Here is a 25505-nt window from a genome sequence, read left to right as displayed (position 1 = left end):
GGTGGTGCTGAAGTTTATCTCTACGTTAGTTATCCCTGGCCTAATTATTCATTAGTGAACCATTGCTTTAAGGTGGGGCAAGGTTTACYGTTTTTTTTCAAACAGTCTTCCCCTGAATATTGTGTTTTTCCCCAAGAGGGATTTCCCCTTCCTCCTGTTTGAGAAGAGAAAATAAGAAAAGGATTATCATTATGTACTTTATAATCTAAGTAGTTACTCAGCTAAGTAGTTGCTCAGCTGCGCAATTTTCAGACCATCTTTTAAAAAGAATGAAAAAAACCCAGCCTCACCTAAAATATGCCGTTTTCATAAGGTTTTAATTCCATTTAGTCTTACGAATTTATAGCATGAGTGAAACCCTGAAGCAGAATTGAGAAGTGCCAGCTAGAGTTGTTTGCACGTAAGCTGTGTAGTTGTGTCGCTTGGTTTCGAGGGGACAGATCCCTTCCAGTCGCGTGTGCCTCTGGACATCCCGGAATTTGCTGCTCCYGGTTCTTCTAGCACAGATGGAGGGAAACCAAGGAGGAGAGGGAGCTACAGCACCATGAGAAGGGCACAGATGCCTGCAGGGATTACGCTCCTGTTGAGCACAGTCACGCAATTTTGCAGCCTGGGCATTTCCAAACCGTTCTGCTCGGAGAGCTGTGCAGCACAGAGCCCCTGGATTCACACTCTCCCATGGATTTGCTCCGTGGCCCTTCTGGGATTTACTTACTTCTCTGCTGCTGATGCTCTTTCATCAGCCCCCATGTAATGGGTTTGAATCTCAGCCGCCTTGGCCAGACCAGTGAGGACTAAATGTTTCTTTCCAGGAAGGCTGTGACAGACCCTAATCGCTCTTCTCCCCGAAAAACAGGTGTAAAAGAGAGAAAAGGCAGCAGGCTAAGGAAAGAACAAGGCTCGAATGCAGCTCAACTTAYTTAAGAGCGGTTTGCTCTGGGTCAGCAGCTTGGAGGCCACGATTTAAGCACRCTTAAGCATTCAGGGAGGTGAGCAGGACTGGGAGGACGAGGAGCTCCTCCTCCATGGGGAAAACTGCGCCCCATCCTAGATGCACTTTTGGGATAGTTTCTCTTACGCTTTTCCCTGTATAGATGCACACAAGAGCAGCATGTTCATGAGTTCCATTTCAAACTCTCCTGCTTATGCCCAGGTTGTTTTGTGCCCTGTACATGAGCTTAATGTTATATTTTGGTATTTCAGGGCTAAGCAGCCCTGTAAATAGCATCGAGAGGCAGCCAAGTGAGACCAGGATGTAATTAATATGATCCTTTGAGCTGAGGGGCTGCCATATGCCCAAATAATTGGGGCTGTTCATTTTAGGAGGGTGAAACCCCATGAAAATTTTAGCAAAAATCAGGTGCTTAATTCCTTCCCATTGCAGACCTCCATTTTTATGGCTGATTTTCCTCTACAGCAAGTTCTCGAACTTCTTTGGTACAATTCTGTCAAGTGCCATTATGCACAGTCATCTTCCTAGCGGCTTTAAAAAAASTGGCTAAGAGATCTGGTTACTGACGTTAGATTTTCGCTTGCTTCGGTCCATGAATCCAGTTAATTTAYTGCCAGCAAACAAACCCCGCATGAGTTTGCTGCGTTGCAATGGATGCCCCACTGCTGGGTTCATTCCCTCCTCATGGTTATAGCAAAAATGCAATCACACTAATACTGGGTTATTAATCTCTGCTAATGGCTGTAATCACATCGGCTCTTAGGAAGTTGACTAAAAGTGATGTCCCTCTGACCAGGGTGAAGAATGAGGAGAATYGTGGGCTCCACAGAAGGGAAGTGTTTGTGGGCCAGCTCATCTCCTTTTACAGGGAGATGCGCTTTGGAAACACAGCTCTCCTTTTTAGCGTCTTTCTGCCTCTCCMTCCTTTGCCCAGACCTGTGTCCTGTGCCTGGCTCTGTAGCCGTAGCATTAATTTGTTTTTCCTCTTCCTTTTCAGTTACTTTGCTGAGAGATGGCGGAGCAGCGTCAGGACGTCCCCATGATGGAGGATCACTCAGCCGGCCAGGAGAAGCACGTCCCATCAGGTAAGCTGCTCCAGGAGGGCTCCTGTGAGGGACCTGCCCTGCCCCACTGCGTTGGGGAGCACAAGGGGAGTCTGGGGTCATCTAGGAGGACTGTGTAGGGGCCCTTGGTGGGTAAGACACTCACACTGTCCCTCCAGCCAGGAGCAAACCTTGAGAGATGAAGGACAAAGATGAACAGCACCAGACTTAGGTTCAAAGAGCAGTTGTAGGTGTGAGAGAGAGTGTCTGCACTGATGTCTCTGTGGGGATGGTTAGTGCAGATCAGTCAGCTGAAACCTTYGACACGTAGTCTACAAGATGCACTGATTTTATAGCCTTAGGCAAATGATGCTGCCACAAGGCAGGCTGATGGAAGAGGGCAGCAAAGTTGACGTGTCACATTTGGCTGTGTGGTGGCATTGCCCAGCGAGAGTACAACAGCTCCTAGTATCCCCTTCCTTGTTCCTGCAGCTTTGCAAATGTACATGTTTGTGTTTGCTACTCACTGGGCTGTAACAATACAGCACTGCTTTTCGTTGGGGACACGGCTCATGGGTGCTTCCTGCTGCCTGCTTCATCACCCACATGGGGAGCTGGGGACAGCTGAGCRGGGCGCCCTGGCAGCAGGGACCATGTCAGAGACTCTTGTCAGCATTTCACACTTGTGTTTCTCAGGAGGACCTTGTCTTTCTCATCTCGCCATGCTTGGAAGCCCACATAATGCCAGGGAAGTGGGTGGGACTCCCTTCTGATTGAGCTCCATGTAAACATCATCTTGATTTTCTTTTCTTGAGGTGCTTTGGATACAGCTTGCACCAGATAAATGGGTTGTCTCTGCCCTGAAGAGAATCATTTCARCCCATTCATTCTGGCTTCATTTCAACCCCACAGCCCCTTGCAGCCGGTAGCTCATCTTAGCACATCACAGTTTCCTAGGGATTTTGCTTATGTTAGTTTGAAACTTCTTTTCCAAGTCATTTGCTTCACTTCTCATTGTTTCATTTGCCCAGGCTCCTTGCAAAGAGGAGACCTGTGCACCTTGCTCTGCCATCCCCAAAGATGACTTTTGCAGCCAAGTCTTCCTGTTTTCAGGTCCATGCTACTCCAGGTCCTTTAGAAAGATATTGCTGATTTGCAGCAGTTAGAATTACACATCATGGAAGAGCTCGGCTGCTTTGGGAGGGAGACTCAGGACTCCAGAAATGTCACAGGGAACATCAGTGACTCAGAAGTTGCACTTCTTTTCTGCTATGTTGCCACAATCTCCTTTCCTGCTTGTGCTTTGCTGTTTCTTGCTGCCCGGTTCACTGGACTTTTCTTTTGCTGATGGGCTCTGCTTGCTTCTTTTGGCAGTGGCACTGGTGCTTGGGTTGGCATTTTCACGCTTTGCTTGCTTATTAGTTCAAGTGTTTTACACTCTGCAACTGCAGTTTCTTTATTGCTGCTGTGCATCGGGGCCGTCACAGGTTCATAATACGCAGTTCTTGACCCACAGCCAGGCACTTGTTCTAAGTATGTGAATGTTTTCCAGGCTATCCCCTTCAGATACCAGTTGATGATGGATCGGATGAGCCTGTTTCTGAAACATCTGACGCTAAGAGCACCCCAACTACGGAAGGTGGGAGCTCTTTGACTTACTGCTTTGAAACCATGATAAATGGGGCCATGCAATGCCTTGCCACAGGGCTCGCTGGGTCCTGTGGGGTTTCTGAGGAGGAGCGGCTTGCCTTGCGTGTCCAAGCTCTTGGACAGATGGTCTTTATCAGTCTGATCACATGCAAGGTTTGCCACTCTACAGGACTCTCTCTCTATATATATATRTTTCTTTCAGGCTGGTGAAGACTTTAAATTGAGAGTGCAAAGTATTAGAATTTCGTGCTTTGCCTGCAGTTGGTCCCTTGAAGACTTGCTGCGCTGTAACTGCAGGGTCCCATTAGCTCAGGGTCTTTGGGAGCCAAACCATGTTGTGAGCTCTGCTCTACTGAGATATCCCCAGCTCCTCCTGGTCTCCGTGTTCCCTTTCAGAGTTAGCTGTAGCTTGTACCTTGTTTTTTTAATCTCCTCTCTAATTATATACTCATTAATACAGCATGATTCATGCTGGCATGATGAGGTGGGCAGTGTTTATATATAAAGCAAAACTTTGTTTTGATAATCAGATTGGTAAATCATATTGGTAGGACTTGGGGCACATCTGCGCTGCTCCTGAGTGTTCTCTGAATGCTGCGTTTTTGAGAAGAATCTTAATTTGRAAGTGGTCTGGAGACTTGTTTACGGTTTTAATTAGTTGCACTTTTTTGCAACTGGCTGCTTTAAGCCAAATATCTGCCTATCGCATGCTTCAGGTAAAGATATTAACTTAAAAATTTGTCTAAGGGAAAGAGCTGACCGGCTCCAGCCCTGTCTCTCTGGAGGTGTGGGCTGACAGTGCCCTCTGAAATGCTCCCGTTCCTGCCTGCGGCTCGAGGAAGCAACGTGCGAAGCCTGGCTAGTGCAGACGGGGACGTTGCCCGTTTTCCCCATCGGATCAGGGCCGTGGGAGCGCCGAAACATCCCACGGGCAGGCAGAGCTGGCAACCTGTCTGTCTCAGAGCTGCCTTTAGGAAGGTCTCGGCCAGGAGCTGTTCTCCTGCCTCGGCGAAGGGCCCCGTGCAGCTCAGGCTCTCTTGCGCTCCGTGTTCGCATCCAGCGGTGTAAGGAGTGTGCCGGAGCCGGGCAGCATGTGCGGTGGAGGGTTGTCTCCCCCCACCGGCACTGGCTGAAAAGGAGGGAGCTGGGTGCTTTTCCGAGCGAATTGTTCTTCAGGCACATCCCAGCCTCCGCAGGGTTTTGCCTCACCACAGCTGTGTGAAAGCTGCGTTGTTTTTCAGATGCCACAGCACCCTTAGTGGAGGAAGGAGACCACGAAGATCAGGGTGGTGTCGAACAGCACGGGGAGATCCCAGAAGGAACCACAGGTGAGGGAGACCCAAGTGCAGTCTCRTCTCCTGAGCAGAGAGCTGAGCTCGTTAGTGCTTTGTAATGTTGCTGCAAGACCTGCCACAAACACCATGCTTCTCCTGATGCTTCTCTCTTCTCCACAGCCTGAAGAAATAATTCCTAGCTGTACTCTTGCCTTCCTCAGCCCAAGGAGAGCTTGCAGTGTTTTCTTCTCTCTTTCTCAGCTTCACATGTGACAATCTCTCTATCTGGTATCTCTGTGGTTGGTGGCTTCTCCTCCCCTCTCCAGGCTAAGCTTTTCTGGAGATCCTGCTGGGCAGCTCTGCCCGTGTGACAGCAGCCCGGCTTTGCCGGTGAGGACCTTGCTGCTCATCTCACCATTGCTCTTGCTCAGCTCAGCCCCTGCAGTTGGCTTTGAAGCGGCAGGTGAAAACCAGGCCACTGCAGCAGCTCTTGGGCTGCCAGGGTGTGTTGAAGATAATGCAGAGGAAGCAAAGTGGCTCATTCAGCCTGAATGCTCTGCGGGAAGYCACTGCACCCGGGTTTGGATTTGCAGGGAGGGTTGGGGTCTTTCATAGGTGGTATAAAATGAGATAGAGCTCCAACCACACTATGTGTGTCCAGCAGGGCAGAGGATCCCAGGAAAGCCAGGTTTGTATGTCCAAAACTAGTGCGTGGCTCCTGTGCACGAGCCTCTGGGTTTTCCTGGGACCATCAGGCAAGGTATGGTGAATCCCGGGAAAGGTGATGGGTGGAAGCACTTCAGCAGATGCACAGCACACTCTCTTGGCAGCCAAATTTTCCTGCTTCCAGTCCCATGACTGCCAGTGGAGCCCTGGACCCAAGCACGGAGTAGCTCCTCTGCCAGTAAGGATGGGCAGTGTCTGATTCCAGATCTGACCCTATCTGGGAGCTAGGAGGAAGCCGTGTCCTGAAAGCTTTGGAAAAGGCAGGAATGGAGACAGAAAAGACAGGAAAGGCTGTAGGGCTGTGACTGACGGCACAATAAGTTTGTTTGAAAGTAGCCATATGAGAAAATGAAAGAATTCTGACAGAGACAAACCGTCATGGCTGCTGTGGGAAAAAAAAAAAAAAAAGGTGCTTCTCCAAATTACCAATATTCCTGAAGTATCAGACTCATGTGAGAGTCAGTGTCCCCGGGCCCCCGTTACCACTGTTCRCATGTGTGGGTGCTYGCTAGTGGCTTGGGACTCATGTGAGAGGAACTGAGGTTAATGTCAAATACCAGCAAGGTCAGGTAAGAGTTAGACATTCAGGTGCATGYTGACAGCTACATAAATGCAAAGTGGAGCACAAGATGGGATATAAATCCTCAAGTTTTCCTGCTCCTTAACAGCCTGTTTTCCATAAATCTACCTGAAGGAACTTGTGCTCTCCCCTCACCCAGGATGTCCGGTTTGGGGAAATATTCTTCCACTGTAGTACCATACATGCTAAGTAAAACTAGCTAGGTCATCACCACCATGGGTCTTTCTGATACTGCTGTGCTCGCAATACAGCAGTGTTGGGCACAAATAGCAGGGGAAAAAAAATATTCCCAGGCACATGTTTGAAATATAATCCTTGCCGTTTTGGTTGTGTTTTCCCTTTCTTTCTTCAAACGGGGACCAGCTGAAGAGGCAGGCGTAGGAGCCACCCCCAACCTGGAGGACCACGCTGCAGGAGACGCCGCTCGAGGTCAGTGTCCCCGGGCCCCCGTTACCACTGTTCACRTGTGTGGGTGCTCGCTAGTGGCTTGGGATTTTTCTCTAGTGCTGGGATTTTTCCCTAGTGCATCTGCTCTGTTGGAGCAGCTCTACAGTTCTCCCTGTCCTTGACTGCGGAGGGTCCTACATGGTTTGAATGTCCCAGCAAACTCATTTCAGAGAACCACAGCTTCTCATGCACCGACTGCCTCTCCCACGTGGCTGCAGCCCTCTCTTTGCTCGTCCAGCTGGGCAGCTTCCAGGCTGGAAAAGGTAACGAATAAGAGCGGGRATGATGTGGTCAGGCAGGAACAACTGAGCACACAGGAGGAATCAAGTCGGTTTGGGCCTTTCGTTTCACATCTCAAGTCTGACTAATTTCTCTGTCTCAGTTCAACTTGAAAGATGGTCTCAAAGCTACTCGCTAATGCACTTCAACATGAAGGGCGTTTTCTTCTTAGTCTCAGAGGACATGATTTATAACACCAGGCACGGTGGACAGTGAATGTTTGTCTAGCATCAATTGTGCATCTGCTCAGACAGGCCAAGGAATTATCCAGAGATGCCCTGGCTATCTGGAGGACCTTTCCTAGCTCTGCTCAGTTCAAACTTCACCAAAAACATTAGGATTTTGTTCTTTTTTCCTGGAAGCCACCAGTGCAGACTTAGTTCTGTGCCCAGTGGGGCAGTTAGGTGCTCAGCCTTCCTTTGGTACAACTCTCCGCCTCGTCCTCACAACCAAAGCAGCAGTTCTGTGTGCTATTAAAAAACTCCATTAAATCCCATTAAGACATTCAATTAAATGCTGTCGGGCAGTTCTCTTTGTGATTTGTGTAACAAATTCCACCCGTTTGGGCAACATCTTTCTTCCTTGTGCTTGCCTTACTCCATTTACAAACATCCATGTCTCTTGAAGAAATGAGTGGCCACCTTTGCTTTCTCCGCTTAGGGCAGAATTCAGACTGTTCCCGCTTTCGACACCCAGGTGAGCATTGCTTTTAAATACAAYTAAAACATCTTTGCTACCCTATCATACATTTAAAACATCTTTGCTACCCTATCCAGTGGTTCTTGGGCTAGCAGCTCTTTTCTACTTAAAACAGTGGCATTGCTGCAAAATTGCAGTCAATATTGTTAGCAGGAGCGTGATAAAGTTCTCTCTGTCATCTGCCCTGATCAGTCTGGTTCTAGCTGCTGTTTCTCAGCAGATTTTTAAATAAAATTTTTCTCTTAATGCTGAGATCTTTCAGCAGTCAGATCTGGGAACACACAGCTAGCCAGAGCTCCGAGGTGACCAGTACCTGACACTTCTAGATTCTTCCTTAAATTTTTATTTCTCTGAAAATGGACTTTTAAAAATATGCTTCCTTTTAATGATGCTGTGGTTGTCTTTGATTTGGAGGAAAACACAGTTACTGATGCGTGCACATAGTCATTGCACAGCTTGTTCTGCCTACCCTCATTTTTCATGTTGCGAAATTTGAAAAAAAAAAAGAAAAATCTTCGCTGTGAAGATAGAGCATGTTCAAATGCCTCACATTTCAGTCGGAGAAGCATCTTTGGATCTGTATTTTTTGCCATGCTGGAGTCTGCCAACTCTTGACCTTGCTCTGCACATCCAGCTCAGAACAACTCATGAGTCCCGGAGCTTGGAGTTCGACTAATGAATGAACAGGCTGCATCTCTGCCCCGACAGTCGTTATGGTCTTTTGTCTTTGCTTGCAGAAGAAATGAGCCTAAATACTCTCTTGGTTACTCTGCAAACATCCTTCAGCTCTCTGTGGTGGGTTATGAAAGATGTTTTTTAATAACACAGTTCAGTTATTACCTGTCAGTAGGTGCCTATTTCAGGCGACTCCAACGAGTTTGGAGGTCTCTGCGTGGTAACGTTGCGTTCTCTTAAAACAGGGAGAATAAAAGACTGAGTCAGCAGTGACTTCTTTTCTTGTTTTAATTTCTATCATTTAACAAAACAGCTAAAATCTTAAATACTAAAGTGCTCTAATCTAAACCCTTTGGTTTACTAGGTAAGGGCTTAAAAAGACCCCGAAAGAATTTGAAGCTCGACAAACGCAGAGTACAAAATGCCCATTCTTTGTGGAGCAGTTGCCTGTTAAGGCAGTTTACCTGTGGTCAGGGTGATTTCTCCATCGCTCAACGCATCTTTGCTTCAGCTGGATGAGTTTTTCAGAGAAAAGCTCCAAGTCAAGCAGAATATATGGCTTAATGCAGCAATTGTTGGATGAAATTATAAAGGTCTGTGTCATGCATGAGATCAGTGGTGGGACATAATTGTCTCTTTTACCCTGAAAAAAAAAAAAATCTGTGTGTCTATGACCTTCACTTTTGGGTTTTAAATGTCATGTTTTCTATTCAGCCCAAAGAGTGGCAGCGATGCTGGAACGCTGATTAGCCTGAGTGGGTGCACGGTTCAAAATTGCTGTGGCTGTGAAACTGCTGCCATATTTTTACTGATCCTCCTCTCYACTGAGGCCCTCTGCTCCCCTGGAGCAGAGAGGCTCTTGAAATCCATCACAGGAAGAGACGGAGATGTTGCAGTGCTCTTCCCCATCCTTGTTAGGAATAGAAATGGTCTGGAGAACAAAGCAGAGATGGTTGGAGCTCCGGGAGGATGCGAGCGGTGACTGATCCCCATCGACGTCTCCCAGAAGGGAGACGAGGACTCCTGGGATGGGGAGCGCCACGAGGGAGGGAGGGTGCCAGCTCTGTTTCCTCCTCGCCCGCGTGGCAAGGAGAGATGGGGTCTCGGCAGAATGGACAGCAGACGTATCCTGAGCAAACAAAAGCAGCCAGCAGCTTGGTTCACACCTGCTTCATCCGTGGCGGTTACCCACCAGCAAACTCGTGRTCTGGTGGTGGCACCAGTTCAAATGCGGTGTGTTTGCCTGGCTCCTGAGAGCCCCTGCAGCTCAAGCAGCTCCTGGAGCGCAGCTTGGCCCAGGGCTGGTCTATCCCAGCCCCTCCATCCCCATTAGCGTTTCCCATTCCCAGGGGGATTTTAAAGCCAGAGGCAACTGCAGAGGTGCAGGAGGTTGAGCGGGGCAGCGCGGGCCTTGCTCTCAGCCTCTGGAGCAAGTGTAAAATTCCGTCGTCTCGTTAGCGTTGTGTGAACACCTTCCTGTCTGACTTGCCTGTGCTAATTGTTTACCGTGCTTCATACCCTGCGTCTTCAACTCCAGGGGAGCTGAGCTCTCCAAAGCAGCAGCCCGATCTCCAGGAGCATGTGGGAGATGCAATAAAAAGAGAAGGTCAGCCCTCAAAGCAGGCAGATGGGGTTCCCCGGGAGCCTCTTTTGGCTCATGAAGCAAAGGCTACAGCAGCTGCTCCCACCAGAATCGAGGTCACTATCCCATTACCCCCAGACATGTACCAAGACTCCAGACCATCCGAAGACAGCAGTGAGTTCTGGGACCATCAGGGCAGAGAAGGCATTGGTGTGGCTCAAGCACCAGGAACAGAGCTAGGTCGCGCTGAGGGATTGCCARGTGCAGATGTCACAGATTATGCCCATATTAAAGATGGGACATCTCCAATATACCCCAGAGCTCCATTAAAAGAAGATGTTAGTGGACAGGAAAGAGATGAGGACCGTGACGTTGATGAAACTGCTCACCAGGATTCGGTGTCCTTGGTGGGACAGCCTGTTTCTCCAGGACTTGAAATGGGCTTCTCTCTAGCAAGAGCCAAGGAAGCTCATGAAGAACATGCTTTTGCAGAAATGAAGTCCAAAGATGTCCTTGGAGATGAATCGAGAGAGGCTCTTGGGGAAACTGAAACAGATAAAGCAGGAGAGGACCAAGAGGAGAGGAAACAGCCACTGACGGGGGAAGAAGAAACAATTGCCACCCTGTTAGAGCCCTCTAAAATCCCCCAAGCAGAAGCTGCAGCCRGGGAGGGACAGGACTCGGGACCCTCACTAGAAATAGCCAAGTCCCCTGTTGGGTTGCAAGACGATGCGGAAGGCAAAGCTGCTCCCCTGGAAGAGGCTGTGCCGGCTACGGGAGACCAGCGGACCCGCAAGAAGAAACCCGATGCTGCCATTGCAGACAAAGCGGGCAGCCGTGTCCCTCTCCTAAAAGGTGTGTGCCCCATTTGCCTGCGCCGAGCTCGCGGTGCTGGCGGCTTGAGCACAGCAGGGCTGCTGCTCCCGAGTCCCGCTGCTTGGGAAATGGCCTGGACCTGTGCTGCCAGCTCATCTACAGGGCACCGCTGCTTCTCCATCCCCTTCCTCCTCACCTTACGTTACTCCTGGGTATCCTGGCATGTTTGCCAGACCCTCACGCTTTGGTTTTGCGTCCCTTGCATGGTGTGTCCCTGATCCTGCTTCGTTCTCTTGGTTTTGCCCGGGTTTCTTGGGGTCTGGGGGGGCTCTAACTCGTGCCCCCCGCATCTTCCTAGCGGAGAAGAGGACTGAATTGTCCCACGGGCTGCTCTGGCGCGTGCTGCAGCTTGTTCTAGCAGGACACATGCTGCCGGCTTGCGTGTGCCTCTCTGACAACCCAGCTCTTTGTGCCAGCTTTCCTCAAGAGCAAGCAGGAAGAAAAAGGCAAGGGAGATGGCAGATCTAACCATAGAAAAGGCCCCGTGTTGTGGGGCCTCTTGGTCCTACTTCTGCCTACTAGGCGACCAGTTGGACCTTCCTCCATCCCAGGGCACCTCTGAGGCTCTTCCCCAACATTGTGCTCTGATCCCAGYGCAGGACGCACGTGCCAGGGTGGTCTAACAAGGTGGCCGAGTTTGGGCTGTTTTGCTGGAGCTGCCTGTGTGTTTGGAGGTGTGCGGGGTCCGTGGACGCATCTTAACAGCGGCTTGGGCGCTGGTGCATTGGGAAGAGCTGTGTTCATGCAGATCTGTCAGCCTCAGCTGTCCTGGGGGAAGGTTCGGGTTCGCTCCCCCAAGCTGAGGATTCCCACCAGCGCCTCTTAGATCCTTTTCTTCTCCAAGAACTGTTCTTCACTTTCACTGGTGGTCGGRGAGATGTCACTGAGGTGGGGCTTCTTTAATGGCAAAATGCAGATTTGCAGGGAATTGCATTAATAAACAGGGACAAGCATCACAACCCGACGGTGTCTCTCTTTATCAGACCTCAGCTCTGGCTGCCTGGGCCATGGCCTGGGGGAAGCTCTGCCTTTCACCCGGGGCTGCACCCCAAAAGCTGGCTTGGCTGCTTCCATTAGCCTTGAAACCCTGCTCGCTGCCTCTCCATCCCGGCGSAGGGAAGGGGGCCCTTCGCTGCACGGGGCACCCAAGGAAATGGTTGATGGAGCTTTTTCCGTCGGAGCTAAAGCTCATAACACATTTCTGGCCGTTGGCTCCCCGCTGAGCTGGCGGGGGGGCTTCGCACGCGCGCTGGGGACACGAGCATGGCTTGCGCGCACGGGCATCGCAGCCCGAGACCCGGGGTGGCCTGGGGGTGCCTGGGCCACGGTCACCACTTTCTGATTCCATAGCAGGGATTTCTTCAGTTTCCTGCTAAGAGACACGTCCTTGCTCCACTCTGCTGTTTTGCTGAATTTGGGAGGGGAGATGGATCTRCCACCTCCCAAAGGGGCTGCTGAGGCAGGTTGGGGTTGTCAGCGCTGGATAAATTACCTGGTTCATGTTGTTCGAACAAGCTGCCAGGGCCAATTTCCAGCCCCCTGAGGTGAATATCAGCAGCTTTTCCTCCCACGTTAGGGAGGAATTAGCTGATGGGCAAAGAGGACTTCGTTATGAGCACTGCCCTCTCCTACCTGTTATCTCCCTCTTATTTCTAATCTCCTGATTAGCAATACTGCCGAGTTGTCGTGCATGTAAACAAATGGGGCAAAACAGTGCAAATACCGTGACAGTCAGTGTATGTTCAGATGGACTGAGCAGGAAGGCAGCTAAAACTGCTAAGAGCCTGGGGAGCCCAACCCAAATCAAGGGCTCCCTGTCTGCTGGGGAGGCAGAACTCAGTGCGCCAGGGGCTGTGGAGGTGGCAGCTGCTGTGAAGAGCAGGGCTTTGCAGGCTGTGACACTGAACAACGTCCTCTGATCCCCTAGGCAGCTTGGTGCTAGCTAGGATGGGCATCCTTCCATTTTAGTCTTGATACACGTGGTCATTAGGACCAAACGGGTGTTAGTTTTACAGAGGGAGACTCGTGTTTAGACCCAAAGGGAGCTGCTCTTAAGTATTTGCTGCTAGGACCGGGTACAAATCTGGGTGAAATGGTCTCATTCAGACCTGGGTCTGCACAGCTGATGAGCCAGCAAGGACTTATGCACTGTTGCCTGTGCACAGGATAATCCATCAAGAAAATGCTTAAGAGGTGGCAATATTTCCATAATAAGTGGCAGTGTAATACCTATTATTTTGAAGATGARCATTTCATTTAAACGAGAGCAGGAAAGCCACTCAGCCTACCCGTTGCTGCAACACGGGTGTTACCAGCCATCTGCAATCCATTCTAACTGTGTGTGTTTCTGTTTGTCAGCTCGTGTTGACAGCAAAGGCAAGGAAGGGGCTGAGGCTGAGGAGAAGAAACCGAAGGTGAGTTAACCAATAAAGCAACATCAACCCCGCTAAGGGTTGCACAGGTTCCTGACTCCCTTTCCTGCTCTCCTGGATATGATCATTCCACTTAGGAAACCTTGCCCTTATCCTCATTCTTCATTCTTTCTTTCAAGTGTTTTTATTTTTCCCTCTCCTCACTCYGTTTGGACGGTGCAATCCATGGTGATTTGGGGAGGGGAAGGAGGTGAATCAGGTCTAAACCAAACCTGAGGCTGTGGGAGTGGTTAGCGAAGCCCTAGGCCAAGACTGGAAGGCAGCAGTTTGGTATTGCTGTGGCAAAACTAGTGTGGAAGCAAGGCCAGAACTTGTAGGGGGAACAGGCACCCCTGAGCAGCTGAGCTCTCCGGTAGCTCTTGGTGCAGCCATGGGACCCTGGCAGTGCCCCTGGCCTTTGCCCAGCTCTGAGCTGCCGCGAGGGACTGATTTGAGCCGTCACGTCTCCTGCATYGCACCTTCTAATCTTATTTGATGGTTGTGATCCCCTTCTCCTTCCTTCCCATGCTGATTTTTTTTTGTTCCAATTTTATTTCATTTCCATGTTTAAGAAATCCTCACCTTCCACTGCTAAACCCCCAGGCGATAGACCTTGCACCCCCCCCCAGCGACACTCCTCTAGCACAACCCCTTCGAACACACCCTCCAGCCCTGCTTCCACCTCTAAACGAGTCTCTTCTGTCACATCCCGACCTGCCAGTACCGGAACACAAGAAAACAAAGCCAAGGTAAGGAAATGGTGTGTGAAAGAGAGCAAGCTGCCTCGGAGAGCAGCTTCAGGTCTGACAACAGCTCTGGCTGCTCGAGTGGGACATCCTCTCTTTGTCCCCTTTAGCGRAGAGGGCAGGATTTGCTTCACCTGACACCAGGTATCTGCAGTGGCTGGGGCCAGTCGCAGCCAGACAGGTTATTTTACAGATTTAGGGAGGCTTTTCTGCAGGATCTGAAGGCAATAAATAGTATAGTTCTATAGACACCTCGTTCCAAAAGTTTTGCCTGTTACATTAGTGTATTTCAGGTGGGGAGGAAGGAGATGACGTTTCTCAGTGCTTAGAGTTTGACTCTGTCCTCCTGGAGCCTGTAATGCGGAGACAGTGACTGGACCTATTTACCTTCTGTACAAAATATTAGTGAAACGTGGCAAGCAAAACGTTCAAATTCAGGGAACAGGCAAAGTAGCCCAACTTGTGCTTTTTAACTGGGCAGTTCCCCCCTGCATTSATCTTCTCCCTTGCCTCCGCAGGGCCCAGAGATGAGAGGTGGCACCAAGACAGCCACGCCGCGCTCCGCAGCGGGGCAGGCTCAGAGGAACTCGACCAATGCCACACGCATCCCTGCCAAGACACCCACGACCCCCAAGACGCCTCCCGGCTCCGGTAGGTGATGGTGAGAACGGAGCATCCTCACACACGAGAGCCTCTGTTTCGGCRGGGCAAAGAAATTTGGCAGCCAGGAGAGCAGAGCTGGGACTGTTCCTCCTGGCTGAGCATCGCTGGATGCWCCTTTGCCCGCTCCGTTCATACAGTTACTAGGGTGGAAGGGAGGGCGCCTGCTTTATCCCATTGGGATTTCCTCCAATTTGGAAGATTTAATCAACTCAATTTTTTTAAATCTGTGGTGATAGTTCAAAAAGACCAGGGGCAAGAGGATCAATTGTTTGATTGCAGGAATGGGGATTAGCCCGTGATTCTCAAAGCGTAGACCCTGGAAAGCAGCAGGCATTCAGAATTTCCATTAAAACAGTACATTTCACTRAATATATATATTTTTGGTACTTAACAGAGCTTCATAAAGCCTTATATGAATTAAATTTTCCCCTTTATTATGTTTAAACATCTTTTTTCCTTCATTAAACAGGCAGAAAGGAGCAGAAAAAAACACCTCCTGCAGCAGCGAAATCTGAGAAAGGTAAGTGCTTAAGATTTTTTTTCCAGTTCTTTTTAAATGGGGAATACTGCTAAGCTACTCAGTAATCCAAACTTTATTTGATTTCCTATAATACCAGTTTTTGTTAAAAAAAATCTTTCTTACAGAAAAGCCGTTTTGTTTGAGTGGCTTTTGTGTGCGTTTTGTCGTGCGTGCTAATGTCATGCCGGAGTGGGGAATCTTCCCAAGGATCCGGCCACAGATGACAATCTCTCTGCTGGGATACAAAGAAACTGCCTTTAACCAGTTTCTGGTTAAAAAAGGAAGCAGAAGAAAAGTGCAGTTTGCTGGCGTGCTGCCCCCTTTGCATTGCATGGAGCAGCATGGCATTGTGAACCTCCTTCTTCCCTATATCCAAGAAAAGCTTCCTGAAAGCAGTTTTGTGGAGCGGGCAATACCTGAGTTGGCTCCCGGATGGGCTTATAAAGCAGCCACGTTGGTCAACACCATGAAGACAGGCAAAGCGTGGGGAAACCACTGCTCATTCCGTGCTTCTCCGTGTGTGTCCGCACTCTCCAGGTGGCGAGCAGCCCAAGTCCGGAGACAGAAGCGGTTACAGCAGCCCCGGCTCGCCGGGCACCCCGGGCAGCCGCTCCCGCACCCCTTCTCTGCCCACCCCGCCGGCCAGGGAGCCCAAGAAGGTGGCGGTGGTTCGTACCCCACCAAAGTCTCCTGCCTCTGCCAAGAGCCGCATCCAGCCGTCGGCCGCCCCCATGCCTGACCTGAAAAACGTCAAGTCCAAAATTGGCTCCACTGAAAACCTGAAGCACCAGCCTGGAGGAGGCAAGGTAAATGTGGAGGCTGCTTTGCAGGAGCCTGCAGGGCCGGGCGGGTTGGTGCCCTCCCCGCAGTAGCAGCTGGGGATGTTGGTGCAGCAGTGGGTAACTCTGCTTCAGCAGATCTCCGGTCTGCTGCTAGGTTTGCAGATTTGGGGCCGGTTAGGTTGGGGGCTTGTCCTGAAATTTCTTGTCTGGCTTAGAAAGATTCCCAAAAAAATGAGACTGGAGTTGCAGAGTGCTTGTGTGGTGGCTTTCCAAGTTTTCCCAAGCACCAGGATTTGAGCTCCGGCTCTGTTAGACAGCTTTTGGGTTATGTTCTGCCTTCAGGAGCTTCCCTGTATTGCAGTGTGAGAGGAACGTCCCAAACAGGTGGCCCTGTTGTCCTTTCTGCTACCACTACCACTTTGCAGAGGCTGTTTTAYGAGCAGAAAAGTGAGTTCTGTGCGCCGAGTGCTGGCGAGTGAGGGTCTTGTGCCAAGGAGAGAGCAGCTGCAGTCTCGCAGTCCCGAGGGAGAAGGGGTTTGCAAAGCGGGTGACGCTGAGACTTACAGCTGGGGGTGAACATCAGCATCCGCGAGAGCAGCCTCACAGCTCCGCTGTGTCCACGCGTTGTCCGTCACCCCTCCTCGCTGTGCGGGTGGGGACGTGGCCCTGGTCAAGTGCCTGGTTGCTCTGACCGGCAACGGCCCTGAGGGACATGTCGGAATGGCACGCGCGGTGGCCAGTGCCAGCCGGCAGTCCTGGCACGCGTGTGCTCGCCTGTCCCGGGAGGGCACCGCAGCCACGCTCGCTCCGGGGCCACTGGTGCCACAGAGGTGACAAATGTCCTCCCAAAGCAGTGTCTGCTGCTCTGTGGTGCATGATGGCTCTGAATGACCCTTTGGCACAGGGAGAGATGGCTCCTGTGCCCCGTCTTTCCTTCCACCCATGTCCTGGCGGGTGCTTTTGGCCGAAGCGTGTTGTGGGGTGGCACTCTGCATGTCCCTCTTGTGGCTTGCAGAGCAGCGTGTCCCTGGCCCTCCATCTGCCCGCTGCTGCTGGAGGACTTTAGAAGAAACCCTTCCATTTACTGTCTATCAGTTAAACTTGTTTGCTCATTCTTTTTAATCCATCCTGTATGAGCTTTTTTTCTCCATAGCTTCTCTCTCAGGCAACCCATTGTTTATTATTGTCAGAGAAAGAGCAAGAACAGCTGAATTTGGGGCAATTCCTTGCTCTTTGCAGGGGGCTGTAGGTATGAGGTTGCTTCTGGCAGGGTGGCTGCAGCGGAGGTGGCTGATGACAGCGGTTGGATTGCAGGGTCACAGGTTGATGGGACTGGAGCCTCCTCACTCCACCCGAATTTCAACCCCCAACCTTGGAAATAAAACACCTAGAGATCCAGGAGGCAGCACTTAGCCAGGCCACGTCTCTCCCCATTACTCCACATTGTCCAAGTGTTTTATTGCTGAATCACTAAGTACTTCTCCAAAGCCTGTGCTAGCCGAGCAGTGTCCTGGCTTGCAGGACTAATTGATCTGAGACTGAAAAACGGCGTTGCAAGCGCGTGCCAGCCCGGGCGCTGCTGAGGGCAGAGGCGCAGGGCATGGCGAGGGGCCTCCCTGCGAGGTCGCACACGCTCACGGGGGTGCTGCTCTCTTGCAGGATGCTTCCCCTCTCACATAAGGGTGTTTTTTTGGGGAATGAAGGTCTTCTAAGTGCGTGCKGGGTTGTACCTCCGTTTACCTCCTGTTGGTGCTGCGTGGGCCTTAGAGCCAATGCAGTCCGTGCAGAGGAAGGAGCAGGGATCGGATTCAACTGAGGCCCGTCTCGTTCAGGATAGCTGCCCCCACACGCACAGAGCCTTGGAAAAACCCTAAAACCCTAAGTGGAAGTAGCTTCATTAGCACCAACTTCTGTGCCAGGCAGGGGGAAGGAAGGTCCTAGGACTGGGTGTGAGGCTACGTGGGTCCATGGGTGTGTTTCCCGTGGGGTGCCTTGCCTGTCTCTGCCACCCAAGGCAGAGCTGGGAATAAGCTGCAGAGCACCCGCGTGCAGGGTTTGGTCTGCGCTGTCCCCTTCAGCTCAGCATGTTGGGACTTCAGAAAGCTGCACACAAGGGACCCGGCAGCTTTTGCTTTTCCCCTTTTAAACTGCAGAGGGAGTTTGAGCCCTGCACAAGGCAGAGCTCAGGCCTCCAGCCAGGCTGGGCACGCCGGTCCTGCTCTCCCAGCTCCCCGGCTTTGCTGGTTCTCTCCTGCTCGAGGAGGGAGCCTGTGGTGAGAGAGGGGCCCTGCTGTCCTGTGCGTGGCAGGAGGGCTTGCTGCCCCSCTCTGCCTTCAATTTTCAGCCCTTCAATAGACAAATCCACAGAGCAAATGAGCGATGATCCTTTGCCCTTGGCACTGGAAGGCAGGTCCCCGGGTTGAGTTAGGGAACACACGGTTGAGCTGCGGATGGTCATGTTGTTTCTCACGCTCTTTTCTGGCTACTAAAGGTGCAGATTATTAATAAGAAGCTGGACTTTAGCAGCGTTCAATCCAAGTGTGGCTCAAAGGATAATATCAAACACATCCCGGGCGGAGGCAGTGTGAGTACCTTCACACTTTCAATGCACTATAATAATTCTTATTATAAGTGGCATGTTGTATACACTAAACTGCCGATGCTATCTGCAGCGCCCTGCCCTCAGATAGCTATTGGTGACGTGCAATGACTCTTTTCTGGCTACCAAAGGTGCAGATTGTTAATAAGAAGTTGGACTTTAGCAGCGTTCAATCCAGGTGTGGCTCAAAGGATAATATCAAACACATCCCGGGCGGAGGCAGTGTGAGTACCTTCACACTTCGAGTGCACTGTAACAGTCTTTACCATGAGTGGCATGTTGTACACACTAAACCTCCAATGCTATCTGCAGCGCCCTGCCTGCCGATAGCTATTGGTGACGTGCTGTCCTGTAACCCCGTAACCCACACGACGTGGTTAGATGAACCCTAACGAGTCCTGTCCGTGGCTTRCATGGACAGAACTAACTGACCCTCCCCTCGTAGACACCGTGTCTGGAACAAAACATCCCGTTAACCCAAAGGTTTTCTGCTGCCTGGAAGGCTTTGTACCTTCCTGTGTGCAGCAGGGATGGCCTCTAACGGACAGTGACGTAGCTGCTGGACAGATTTATGAGCAAATGCAGCTCTTGTTGCTTTATGTCCTGCTGAGCTGCACGTGACGCTGCGCAGGCAAGTGCAGCAATGCAAGTAACAGGCTCCTTGCTAATGAATGTGTCCAGTGTGTGCTACGCAGGGCCCGTGGAGGCTGAAACTAAAGCAATAGTGAGCTAATTGATCCAAACCCAGCCATGTGCAGCCATTCCCAGGTGAGCAGCCAGGCTAAGCACTCAGTTCCCGTGCCAGAAACCTGGAGGAATTCTGCAGGGATTGGTGGAATTACCCCGGCCTCTCCAGAGGCAGAGTTCAGCCCAGGAAGGAGGAGAGGCTACGGCCAGAGCATCACTGAGACCCCGAAGAGCCTGGCCGAGGGACAGGGCCTGTGGTGCTCCAGGCTGTGACCATCTGAGGATGCCACCTGGTTCCCTTCAGATGTTCCCAGTGGATTTTTTTTGTGGTTTTTTTTTGATCTCTGTGGACATCCTATCTGAGAAACTGAGCACTGCAGAGTGCCTGGCAGTTACACACCGGCCTTGCAGCCTCCACCTTACATTTGATGCCATTTTGCTTTCACCTATGGGCCTGAAAAGCCGCTTTGCAGCAGTGTGGGTCTCCATGAAGCAGGTTCCCTGCTCCTGTGGCTGTTTCTCACCCCAGGGTCCTGCAGTGCTTCTCGCCGGACTGCATGGGGGGTCTCGGCACACAGCCTGTTGGGGTGAGCAAATGCTCCCGTGTCCTCTGTCCCGCAGCCTCCGCACAGGACAGAGGCTGCCCCTTCCTCCTCCAGCAGCTCCCGTGGTGCACAAGCATTCCAGCTGCAGGACCTTAAAAATTCCCTGCTATTTTGGCTGGAGGAAGCTCTCCTCCTTCCCCAGGCTCTCCTTGCCAAGCCAGTCGTGACACGGGGAGCAGCACCCGCCTTGGAGTGCGGCTGTCCCAGTCACCAACTGCTGGGGCTCGAGGACATTCGCATCTTAATCCTCTGCCACGATGCCACCCTGCTGCTGCTGGGCAAAGCAGCTGCTGCCCCAGGGACCTGGGGCTGCTTTGGGGGCTTTTGGGGTTTTTTTTTTTTTTTTTTTTTAAATGCCACAGGAGGTATTTTGGGCAAAAATAGACCTACATGCTGTTAATGATGAGAGAGAGCAGCTCCAGGACTCTGGCACCTACTAAAATAGAGTCTTGGCTGTAAAACTAAATAAATACATAGCAATAAAAGGAAGGAGGGCAGAGAGTGTAATCACTGCTGGCTTGCTGTGGAAACGGGCGGCCCTTCAGGTCCCAGATCCTAGCGGTGCCCAGGTCGCTCGTAGCCTGTTGGGGTTAGGATTCGCTGAGCCACGCAGGCCCCTGGTTCAGCTCTCCTGCTGCCAGTTCGTTGTGTGTGAGCTCCCCAGCACCCTGTCACCACGTCTGTCCATGCCTCGTGCTGCTGGATTCCAGGACGTTGTCCCCTGCCTGTGTCCTCACTCTGTGTCCGTTGCTGGGCCCTTGGCTGCACGCGTTCCRGAGCCTGCGGGGCCACGTGCGCGGAGCTCCGTCCCCGTGCTGGGGGGACGGTGACACCGAGCCCGTGCCACAGGCCCAGGGGGTGGCAGGGCCAGCCCTGCAGGAAACAAAGACTTGTGGCCAGGTGCCTGCGCAGGTGTCAGGAATGTGCTGTGCCCTGTGTCCCCGCCGTCACCTCTCCTTGCTGTGCAGCACCAGTGCGGGGCAGCTTCTCCCGGCGGRCACATCCATGGAGCAGCGTCTCGCCGGGAGCCCCGCGGGTCCCTGCGGTGCCGGGGCCGCGGGCAGCTCCGAATGCGAAGGTCTCTCCTTCATGTGCTGGCCCTGCAGGATGCCAGGGCCCTCGGCGTGACGCAGAGCAGCCCTCCGAGCTCGCTCTGCTCCCCAGATCCCGCCTGCTCCTGAGCAATCCCGCTGCTTCCCAGCGAGCGGGAAGCGGCCAGCAGCATCCGCAGGCCCATTCCTCCTGCACAGGCTCCCAGGCTCATTCCTCCTCCCTAGCTGTGAGGCCTAAAGTGGGGTCCAAGGTGACTGTAGGGGCTGCGAGGATGTTTTTCTCCCACCGTGTTCCCTGCTCCCGGTCTTGCCGGTGTGTGTGTGCTGTGCTCCGCAGTCCCGGCATCCTGACGGTCCTGCTCCACCCGTCGCCGTTTTCCAGTGTCGTGTTTAACCGCTGACATAGCCACTAAACAGCCCCCTGTTAATTGTCCCCCGTGTGTGTGTGTGTGTCTCGTGTCACCTGCTCCAGGCGCCRCGGCACCAGGGCTTGGAACAGGGGGGTTCAAGGGGAATTGCTCCTGAGAGCCCTTATTCAGACATGTGCGGTGTAAACCAAACAAAACCAGAGTGTAATACCAGAAAAAAAAAATTGTGATTCACTATATTATAATTGCCATTTAATTTTGTATTATATGAACTCCTGCCAGTTGTTTAGATTTTTCTTTTGGCTTTTTTTTTTTTTTTTAAACCCTTATTTTCATTACAGCATTTTTCAGAAATGCATATTTTGGTCACTCTTCTGAAGTTCTGTGCACATTGATCATTTCTGTTCTTTCAGTTTTTGTGGACATAAGCTTTATGTTTTACACCAGAAAAGGTATTTATTTTTTACATTTTCCTCTCCGGTATATCTCCTCCTTTTGGATGATGTGTATGCAAATCTTAATGACCACTCCACTTTCTCTCTCATTTGAGCACTTTAAAACGGCCTCTGCTCCCTCCCCTCTGCAGAGGGGTGATCTTGTGCATGCTGACGTGTTAGAGGGGCTACTGCAAACGGGCTTAATGCTCTCCCTTTTCCGATGACAGTTTATTAATCTATATTATTAATCTTCCGGGGGTGCGAGCTGTCCTTTCCCTCGAGCGCAGCTCAGGTGCTGGTGTCCGGTCCCGCGCCGGCCTCGCCGCCTCATGGCCCTCTCCTCTCTCCTGCGGACAGGTGCAAATCGTTTACAAGCCGGTCGACCTGAGCCACGTGACGTCCAAATGTGGCTCCCTGGGCAACATCCATCACAAACCAGGTACCGGGACAAGCGGCCGGACACCGGGATGGGGCTTCGCAGGGGGCGAGCGGAGACGCTCGCACGGTGACCCGAGTGTTGGAGCGAGCCCTGGGGAGCAGGTCGCTCTTCCCAGCTCCGTCACTGCGCGAGCGGCTCCTTCCTGGAGACTTAACCCGGGTGGTTAAGGGAAACACCCAGTTTGCTCCACAGCACTCCCGTCCAGGCCAACACATCGCTGTAAATGGAAAATATTTAGGAATATCGGGAGCTGCTGGTGTTTGGGAGGATACTGTGCTGTCTCCTTTGGCAGACTCCTTATTCCAGTGCCCACGTGCCCTGGCTTGTGTGTTCCCACATTGCCCGGGATCCCTCCTGCTGCTCTCTGCCCCATCCAGACCCTCTGCTCAGCTTCTGCCTCGGAGCAGCTGAGACGCGAGCGCTTCCTGCCAGCCAACCCGCTGTGCTCCTCTCTTGCAGGTGGTGGACAGGTGGAGGTGAAATCTGAGAAACTGGACTTCAAAGATAAGGTGCAATCAAAAATTGGGTCATTAGATAACATCAGCCACGTCCCCGGAGGAGGAAATAAAAAGGTAAAGGGGTGCTCAGGCTGGAGCAGATGGGCTGGTCCCCTGTGAGTGCCACCTGCGCTGCGAGCGCGTGGGCAAGGCGTGAGCGAGAGCCGGGCGCAGAGAAAGCCCAGGCTCATCCCTCGCACACGTGTGCCCTGCTCTCTGCCCATCAGGCAGCTTTTCCTCCCAGCCTCGAAACGTTTTGTTGGGGAGGGGCAGCCCACGTGCCCGTGTCCTTATGAGGATGGCAGGCGCCCTGGCTTGGGCGTCCTGGCGCTCCCTGTGCGGCCGGCTCGTGCTCGTGGGCTGCTCAGCCTCTGCCCAAAGAGCTGCCTGCCCTCCTGCCAGCGACGGGTGGCACTGGCAAGGGCTCCCGCCCAAGGGACGTTGGCCCCAGCTAATGCAGCAGAGCTGCCAGGCCCGCAATCCGCCGCCCCTGCAGTTCCCTGCTCTTCTCTGAATTTGGTGCCGAAACAGGTTTGTGTCCCCCAGCCTCCCAATGCAAGGGTGCTGCTCCCCTCGTTTTGCATTGGACATGGCCAGGTACCCCCAGCCGTGTGGCACAAACCTGGCAGCTCAGGGCTGCGCGCCGGCATCGGCTCCGCGGGCAAAGCGAGGCACTAAAGGCTTAGCTTTATTTAGGAGAGGGGACTGTGCAGCAGSCTGGCGTGCAGGGGAAGGCTGAGCTCGTCTTTCTGCCAGTCTCAGGTTCCCAGCTGAGACTAACCAGGGGCYTGGTGCATTCGGGGAGAATTTAATTGAAAAGCAAAAGGCAGTTGGGTAAAGTGAAATCCTGAGCTCGGGGTGAGCTGTTCCTGTGGAGGCTTCGCTGCTGCCTTCGCAGCAAGTCTCAGTCAAGCAAAACACCTCCACAACCTCGATGAAGGAGAGCAGAGCACCTTAGTGGCAGGAGAAATGTGGTAAGCAAAGCACTGAGCCTCCAGCCCGGTACTGATCACCCTGGGCAAAGGGAGCTTCATCCTGCTGGGTTTGCAAACACTTTTTCTGGATGGGAGGGATTCTGTTTCCGCTCCTGTATTCCAGCACTCCGGCCTCTGCTCCGTTCTCTCTTTGCACCTTGTGCTGCCGCCCGGCCCGGGGCTGGCTCTGCCTCAGGGACCGCTTGGCCTCCTTGCCCTTCTCTCGCTGCTGCTCCGCGTGAGCCTGCCCTGTGCTGCCACCGAGCCCATCGCGGCGCCGGCGCCCTCACATCCTGCCGCATTCACTGGGCCGTAGCTTGAAGGACTTGCCCGTTTCAGGAGGGGTTTGTTTGCCAGGCTGGGAGCTGCTGGCAGCGTCCCTGCCTCAGCCTGCCCTGCGCCTCCTGCTTCTGCCCTGCATCCACAACYGGGGGATGCTGTCAGGCTGACTTGACCTCAGGTGCTGCCTCCGTGGCTTGTCCAGTGTGCTCCTGGTTGCCCATTAGTGCCAGGGACCTTCCTTGGGCATCCCTGCTCCAAGCGGACGGTCTGCCCGCCCCCCGCACAGTGCGGCTGCTGCCCCTTCCCCAGCCTTTCCCATGGCCTTAGTCACAGGATCACAGGATGGTTGAGGCTGGAAGGGACCTCTGGAGATCATCTAGTCCCACCCCCTGCTCCTGCACGGACACCCAGAGCACGGGGCAGCACCCAGGCGGGTTTGGAGACCTCCAGAGCAGGAGCCTCCCCGGGCAGCCTGTGCCAGGGCTCACATGGAGCTGGAACTGCCTGGGTTGCAGCTTACACCCATTGCCACGTGTCCTGTCCCTGGCCACCACCGAGGTGCCGGTGAGTCCCTGTTTGGGGACACCGTCTTCCCAGTCCTGCCACCCCCAGAGCTGCAGCTCTGCCAGGCGAGTGCCCGGAGGCCACAAGTCTCTGCGCGGCAGCACCGGGGCAGCCTTCCTCCCTCCTCGAGGGCACTCTCCTTCCTACGATCCAGTGAATCGCCCAATTTTTTCCATCTTTTTCTCCATGATTTTCTCTTCCTTTTTTTCTCCCTCTTTTGGGTGCCCTTTATTGGATGTGGTTTTTGTTGCTGATGCGTTTTTTGCCCCCCCCGCCGCCCCGGGGCGGTTTCTTCACCTGTAGAGAGAGAAGGGCAAGGAAGACAAGAGCTGGCCCCCGAGTCCGGACGCTGCCGGGCGCCCGGCCCCGCGCTCGCCCACCACGGGCACCAGTAAGTAGCCAAACTCCCACACTTGCCCTCGTGCTCAGGAGAGGGATCCGGCTGCCGGGAGCAGCGCGGCCGTCCCCGCCGGGCATCAGGAGGGAGCCGCATGGGCGCCCCGTAAAGCTCGGCCCGCCCTGGCACCAGGGAGGCTCTGCTCCTGCCTCAGCTGCGCCCGTCCCGGCAGGGCGGGAGGTGCCGGAGGCCTGGGGACATGGGGGACATGGGGGACATGGGAGCGGCCTCCGCGCTGAGCGCCCCCGGCTCTCGTTGCAGATCGAGACCCACAAGCTGACGTTCCGCGAGAACGCCAAAGCCAAGACTGACCACGGCGCCGAGATCATCTACAAGTCGCCCACCATCTCGGGCGACGCCTCCCCGCGCCGCCTCAGCAACGTCTCCTCCAGCGGCAGCATCAACCTGGTGGACTCCCCGCAGCTGGCCACGCTAGCCGACGAGGTGTCCGCCTCGCTGGCCAAGCAGGGCTTGTGATGGGGCTGCGGCGAACGCAGGGGCGCCCAGACACGGAAAGAAACGAGAGAAACACAATAATCCGGCCTTCTTCCTCTGTTCCTTTTACAGCTGCTCCCCCATCCCCTAACTGGTTAAGGATTTAACCTGCTTTTACTCTTCATTCAGCTCTAGCTCCAGGACTTCAAAATCAGTGATACTATGAGGTACAAAACCTGCTCCCCGGCCCGCGCCCCCYGGCCC

General features: G+C 53.0%; 1 protein-coding gene across 3 annotated transcripts; it reads left to right on the top strand.

Annotated features, from left to right (window-relative positions):
• Nucleotides 1–1952: 1952 nt before the first annotated feature.
• On the top strand, nucleotides 1953–25432 carry MAPT (microtubule associated protein tau). 3 transcript variants are annotated; one of them, XM_026054457.1, is made up of 13 exons: nucleotides 1953–2037; nucleotides 3548–3634; nucleotides 4887–4973; nucleotides 6589–6654; nucleotides 13142–13197; nucleotides 14459–14591; nucleotides 15073–15123; nucleotides 15661–15929; nucleotides 18397–18489; nucleotides 18636–18728; nucleotides 22011–22092; nucleotides 22552–22664; nucleotides 25068–25432. In XM_026054457.1, the coding sequence occupies exons 1-13, from the start codon at nucleotides 1965–1967 to the stop codon at nucleotides 25281–25283; spliced, it is 1419 nt and encodes a 472-aa protein (XP_025910242.1). In that variant the 5' UTR covers nucleotides 1953–1964; the 3' UTR covers nucleotides 25284–25432. The 3 variants fall into 3 exon arrangements, with proteins under 3 accessions (XP_025910242.1, XP_025910243.1, XP_025910244.1); XM_026054458.1 differs by lacking the exon at nucleotides 18636–18728; XM_026054459.1 differs by lacking the exons at nucleotides 18397–18489; nucleotides 18636–18728.
• The last annotated feature ends 73 nt before the right edge of the window (nucleotides 25433–25505 follow it).

This window comes from Nothoprocta perdicaria, unplaced genomic scaffold, assembly GCF_003342845.1.
Source record: "Nothoprocta perdicaria isolate Ctin4 unplaced genomic scaffold, notPer1 scaffold_121, whole genome shotgun sequence".
Lineage (NCBI taxonomy): Eukaryota > Metazoa > Chordata > Aves > Tinamiformes > Tinamidae > Nothoprocta > Nothoprocta perdicaria.
Note: the sequence above shows the minus strand (reverse complement) of the source record. Positions and strands in the feature narration are given on the sequence as shown.